Below are 6,919 nucleotides of genomic sequence, written 5' to 3'. Positions count from 1 at the left end.
CGCTGATGGCAATGGTGGGGGTAGAAAGACGATTAGAGTGAGAGGCAGGAATAATAAGATCGTTCTTTCTCTGTTTACTGAAGCCTGATTGGTTGTTGGACTACTGTTGGATTAACAACAACCAATCAGGCTTCAGTAAACAGAGAAAGAACGATCTTATTATTCCTGCCTCTCACTCTAATCGTCTTTCTACCCCCACCATTGCCATCAGCGGTCCATTCTAAATGTTGATGGTGTATACACGACCTTCCGCAGTCCGTTGGTCCCGTGTCCGCTCTATCTAATCTTGTTTGGTTCGTGGTTCCATGCAGTTTTATGCACTGGATTTAGATGGATTAATTGTATATTGTAAGTAACCAGCTGCAATTCAAACGTCGCGATCGCAATTGCGATCATCTGCGGTTTGTAATTCAGTTGTACTTACTTGAAGTTATACATGGAAGTACGCAAGTGATCTTTTATCGTTGTTAAATTTCATGTCACATGTGAAACATGTCGCGACATCGAGACGTTCGTTCTATGAATTACTCTGATGGTAAGTAACTACACATGCGTTGTGAATTGGTTTATCTTGCCAAGATTTTTTTTATCCTTACGAAGGAATTTAAACTGTAATCTTTCAAAATAACACATTTCGATTATTATATTTCAAGATAACACATTTCGATTATATATTAACAATCCTCCTTTTTTGTTATTATACTGTTTATAAAAATACTTATGGAGTATAGCAATGTAACCTTTAGTCTTGCTTTTAACTTTAATTAAATGTTTCTGTTTACTGATGCGTTGCAAAAATAAAAATACATTAATTTTTTTATAGAGTATGATGGCTATGATGATGTTTATGGACATTCAATGGAGGACGATTATTGTGTATCACCTAGTGGTATGTTTTACAAATTTTTCTATGATTTCTAATGAAGTATAATCATTTATTAATTGTAAATATATGTTATATACATAGTGGAGCAATTTTTATTTGATCGAAGCAAACAACAAAATATTGCTTCATTCATCACAGAACCTGACATAGTGGAAGACAATGAAGATATTGATGAGTCTTCACTATCATCCAATGAAAAAAAATTCAATCTTTCTGAATTGGAAAAGGCAAAATTAATATCTTGTTTGGAAACAATTAGAAACGTTATAGGTGACACAGTATCTGATTCTAAATTGAAAGAAAAAATTATTCTGTCAAATTTTGATGCAAATATAGCACTTGATGCTATTTTAAAGGAATCTTCGCCAAAAAAAGTTACTGGTATGATTATTCTGTCATAATGGATATTAAAACTAAAATATTAGAGTATATAGAGTAATAATATTGAACTAAAAAAAATCTTGAAATACATTTACAGATTCTATGGAGAATAAGAAACAATTGGAGCGACATCCAGGTATATATTGCATAAGATCTTGTTTTATATGTCTCTAATATTATATTGAAGCATTGTGTTAAATTTGGAACTACTAATGACCTTGCTTTTGTATCTTTTTTTTTCATGTTCTTTGTATTGGACTTCATCGGTAAGGTAAGGTGTTTCAGTTGATAAATCTAATACATACATGCTCACAATACCTAGATTTTCTTTTAAAAAAGAACATAGTTTATCTAAAGATTCCACTTGGACTGTATGTCAACCAAATAATATAGATAGTTCAAAAGATGTAAATAATTCCTTTAAAGCTTTCTCATCATTAGCTGGAATTGTTTCCCATCACACAGAATCTATAAATTCAAATGTAACAAAAATATCTTCACAAAATAACACAAATGCACAACCTTTCAGTTCTTTAGCTGCTTTAACTACAGACTATTTACAAAAATCTAATGCAGCTAATAATGTAGAATCTCGAGATAGATATCAATTACCAGTCTCACAATTTATCATTCCAAAACTATCAATTAAGAAAAATGATAGCGAAGAAACGAGAAATGTACATTTACCAAAATTTCACAACAATGAAAATAATAAAAGACAGCTAGTATCTACAAATATTTTGGACAAAGATGAAATCGATTCACTTCAAAATGATTTTTCAAATATGGACATCTTTTTAAAAAGAAATACTGTGACAGATAAATCAAAAAAACTACTTGTAAATCCAATAAATATTGTAAATGAAAATTGCACTCCATTATCTGACGATTGGGTAGATTTGAGTGCTGCTTTAAAGGAAGCAGAATTTCTAACTGATAACGCTTTTTGCAGTGTCAATTTGACTACTTCGACAAAATTATACGATATGCATAATTTAGAGATATCCCTTGAAGATAACGATAGAATAACATCAAATGTGTTACCTGTTACTTTAAATTTATGCGCTTTGAGATCTATTGAATTTCCATATTCAAAAAAGAACGTTTCGGTATTTGGAAAAACTTTATGTAAAAAGTGGAAGAGAAAGCGACCGGTTCTTAAAACCATTGTACATTATAACACAGTTAAACCTTTTGACTTTTCTACTCCGTATCAAAATTCAAATCGATCTTAAAAGATATATCTAAGAATAAATAAATAAAACAGGTTACTAAATATGTAATGTGCATATTTAGAGTGTCAAAAGTTTTATGAAAAATATAAAAAAGATTTATAACAAGAATAATATTTTAATTGTATATTTCTATCTCTTTAGTATCATTTGACTATTTTTTATTATTTTATATTTATAATAGAGAAATTTGAGAAAGATATCGACATATTTTTAAACGCACGCATACATGCGCGCGTACACACACACATACACAAAATTATTGCAAAATAATATACACAATTAGCATTATATTTGTATTATGCTACAGTAATTGTATGTATATAGTACTTTTACATTTATATATAACTTTTGTAATTTTATATTAGTAATATACGTGCAGATGATTATATTTTATCTTTCTTCTGATGCAACTTAACATAGCTTCAACTTAGCATAGTTAAGAATTAATTTCATGATAGGTAGCAAATTATCATCAAAACCTACGTTGCAAGTTACAACACCATCTACTGTAAAGGTCGTACCGACCGGGACAAAACCTATTGTGAAAGGTTTTGATTTAAGTGGTATAGAAAACACAGATTTGTTGAGCCCACGTTGTGGAAGTCCGTCTTCCAATCGGAATAGTCCTGAGGTTAAACGCAAGGAAGATATCATACAAAAGGAGAAAAGAATAGTTTCGTCAAAAATGAATAGTCCAAGATGTCAATCACCAATATTGGGTCATGTAATACCGGAATTAGATACCAAGGTAAAATCTAATGCATCTAATGAAGAAAAAGTGGATGTCGAAGCGATATACAACAGTAAAAGAGGCGACAGCAAGGAACAGCTTCACTTGGTAGTCGTGGGACATGTTGATGCTGGAAAAAGCACATTACTTGGGCGATTACTCTGCGATTTGGGTCAAGTACCACAGAGACTTATCCATAAATATCAACAAGAGAGCAAAAAAATAGGAAAACAATCATTTGCCTATGCTTGGGTACTCGACGAAACTGGCGAAGAAAGGTGATTTGTAACTTATTAGGGATCCCTGGTGAAAAAAATTTGTTAGTTTGTCTGAAAAAAATAAAAAATGACAAATTCTGGCAAACAAAGACAGTATTGTCGAAATTTGATGGAAAATATCTTATTTTATCTATAATTGTCCGAATTTATACATTTTGACAATTTTCGGAGAAATTTAGGACGAATTCGAACAAATTTTTTTACAAGGGATATACCGGATATCCGAAAAATATCTGATATTTGGTATTATCCGGACTTTTTTACTATCTGACCATATGATCGGATATCATTAGTATCCAGGAATATATGTCCAGTTGAAATTTTATATCATTAAATGCTCATTTTTTATTATATAAATATTCTATAAATAAGTATGCATACTCATAATGCTATAATATCTTATATATTACTGCAAAATTAGTTATAATTTTTTCCTCCACAGTTATCATTGATACTCTTTTTCGCTCTTTTTCATTTAGCCTTTTTTTTTAAAAGACATTGTCCCGGAATCCGGTCGATCGAATATCCGGAAAATATCGGATATTCGACTCGAAAAATTGTCTTTCCGGATATCCGATGTCACATTTTTTCCTGATATCCGATATCCGGTAATTTTACGATCCGATGCATCCCTACTTATTATATTAAAGAATCAGTGCAGAAGAATATATCAATTAATAATACATCTTTAACAGAGAACGGGGAATAACAATGGATATAGGCCACTCGAAGTTCGAAACGGACACGAAATCTATTACTCTGCTAGATGCACCTGGCCATAAGGATTTTATTCCGAATATGATAACCGGTGCTACGCAAGCAGATGTAGCTTTGTTAGTAGTCGATGCAACCAGAGGCGAGTTTGAAACTGGATTTGATAGTGGAGGACAAACACGTGAACATGCTCTGTTACTACGCTCTTTAGGTCATTTTCCCTAAGTTTTGTAAAAAATTTTAATTATTAAAAAAGAATATATTTTTAGCATCAATTTTTTGTATTTACAATTCTGAATTTTTATTGAAAATTTAGGAGTATTGCAACTAGCAGTAGTTGTTAACAAACTGGATACCGTAAATTGGTCTAAAGATAGATTCAATGAGATAGTGGACAAAATGAGTGTGTTCCTAAAGCAAGCTGGCTTCAAAGATACTGTCACTTTTGTACCTTGCAGCGGTTTATCTGGAGAGAATATTGTAACAAAACCAAAGGAGCAACTCTCTAATTGGTAACATCTCAATGGTTTGCATACATGCTTTTATCTATTTCTTATGAAATAATTTCACAATAATTTCAGGTATACTGGACCTACTCTAGTTAACGTTATCAATAATTTCAAGTGCCCAGAACGGCCTATAAATAAATCATTTCGTTTTTCGGTGAACGATATATTTAAGGGTACTGGATCTGGATTCTGTGTGTCTGGTCATGTTGAAACGGGTATGGTATCCTTGGGTGACAAGGTTTTGGTATTACCTCAAAACGAGATTGCAGTTGTTAAAGGTAAGCTTTTATTAGGCTTTAACAATAGTGGACCATCATGTAAAGATTACATTATACGCCTTTATCTTAGGTCTTCAGTCGGATGAAGTTTCAACAGCAAATGCGTTTGCTGGTGATCACGTTGCACTGACATTGGCGGGAATCGAGCAGCAAAATGTGGATATCGGCGATATTATCTGTAACCCGCAGAATCCAGTACCCGTAACGACCTGCTTTCAAGCGCACGTTGTTATATTCGCGATAGCAAAACCAATCACAAAAGGGCTTCCAGTAGTGATGCACCAACAATCATTGGTACAACCGGCGGTTATCATGAAATTAATAGTGCAACTTCATCGAAGTACTGGTAACGTGATCAAGAAGAAGCCGCGTTGCTTACCTAAGAATTCTAGTGCGATCATCGAGGTCGCAACGCAGACACCAGTTTGCATGGAGTTATATAAGGATATTAAACAGCTAGGTAGAATTATGTTACGATTAGAAGGTACTACCATTGCTGCTGGTTTAATTACAAAGATTTTATAAATCTGATATAAATGAAGTCTCGAATATCGCAATGCAATTTATATACACATTAGAAAAATTTTACTTAAATCTAATATGTGTTGTATTTGTGCACGTGTGTGTGTGTGTGTGTGTGTGTGTGTGTGTGTGCGCGCGCGTGCGCGTACGTGCGTGCGTGTGTGCATGTGTGTGTGTGTGTGTGCGCGTGCGCATGGCTGTCGGTATGTATTTATACATCACACAAAATGATATATGCAAACTTTATAGGTTGTTGTTATGTACAATAGTATACAGAACTTTACTGAATAATTTAAGATTTTTTATATATCCTATAGTATATTTATAATTGTTCATAAGCCATAGTATATGGGCGGTTGAAGCTGCGTTTCCAATATTTACTATTAGTGCTGAAAATCTACAGCATACATTACGTTCATTGTCAATTTTTAGGCATTGCATATTGGAACATAGCATAAGTTACACTATTTAATTGCAAATGATAGACGTAGTCACGGATGTGCATGATTTAATAATTACTGAATAGCAATGTTATTAATAGCGTTTCATCGTTGGAATCCATATTGTAAATAAATTTGTAGTATTAGAAATTTATGTACATGCACTACTCGATGATGTTATTCAGTATAGCTAATGAATATTATGCACATTGAAGACAGTGGAAATATGTAAGGTGAGTTATTGCGCATAATGGCGGTAGCAATACTGGAAATAACCAATCAAATATGTTCCAACATATACTTCCTGATGTATATACATAATAGTACTGGTTATACTGGAATAACCAATCAAATTCATTCTCCTACTGCGCATCCATGGGAATAGCTCACGTATTTCCATCATGCACTGAAGGTATATCTTATCATGTAGGCCTCGTTCCACCAATGCAAAATTAATCTTACATTGGTGAAACTGGATTTTAGTAACGCGACTAAGTTTTCATGTGTGTGTGTATAATGGCTCTATATCTTGGACAAGTGTAAAATTAATTTGGCATATCTAATAAAGATCTATGGTTACATTATTTTTATTAATATAATTTATATTAATTATTTTCTACATTATTATGTTACTGATTAAAGATTTTGTGTGGTATTATATATCATTAAAAAAATAATGCCAGGTTAGGCCTTGTGATAAGGTTTTATTGAGGTTTATACATTATTCCACTTGGCTTAGTGCAGAATCTTCAGATATATATATATATCTATAATATTATATATATGACGTTTATGAAACTAAACTTTATAAAAGTTTCAAAAATTCTTTTAATAAGAGTTATAATATTTTCAATACATTAAATATGTTAACATGCTACTTTTTAATAACAAATACTGAATAAATGATACAAATATTATTATATACCTCTCAGTCATGACCAAACTA

General features: G+C 32.1%; 1 protein-coding gene across 1 annotated transcript; it reads left to right on the top strand.

The window, feature by feature from the left end:
• Positions 1-291: 291 nt before the first annotated feature.
• On the top strand, positions 292-5,681 carry HBS1 (translation elongation factor EF-1alpha (GTPase) HBS1). Its single transcript, XM_018448036.1, has 9 exons — positions 292-535; positions 824-889; positions 968-1,267; positions 1,365-1,403; positions 2,961-3,510; positions 4,206-4,435; positions 4,541-4,736; positions 4,806-5,011; positions 5,082-5,681. Exons 1-9 carry the CDS (start codon positions 493-495, stop codon positions 5,534-5,536), a joined length of 2,085 nt encoding a protein of 694 aa, XP_018303538.1. The 5' UTR covers positions 292-492; the 3' UTR covers positions 5,537-5,681.
• Positions 5,682-6,919: the final 1,238 nt, after the last annotated feature.

This window comes from Mycetomoellerius zeteki, unplaced genomic scaffold (assembly GCF_001594055.1).
Source record: "Mycetomoellerius zeteki isolate Tzet28-1 unplaced genomic scaffold, Tzet1.0 scaffold216, whole genome shotgun sequence".
Taxonomy (NCBI): Eukaryota; Metazoa; Arthropoda; class Insecta; order Hymenoptera; family Formicidae; genus Mycetomoellerius; species Mycetomoellerius zeteki.
Note: the sequence above shows the minus strand (reverse complement) of the source record. Positions and strands in the feature narration are given on the sequence as shown.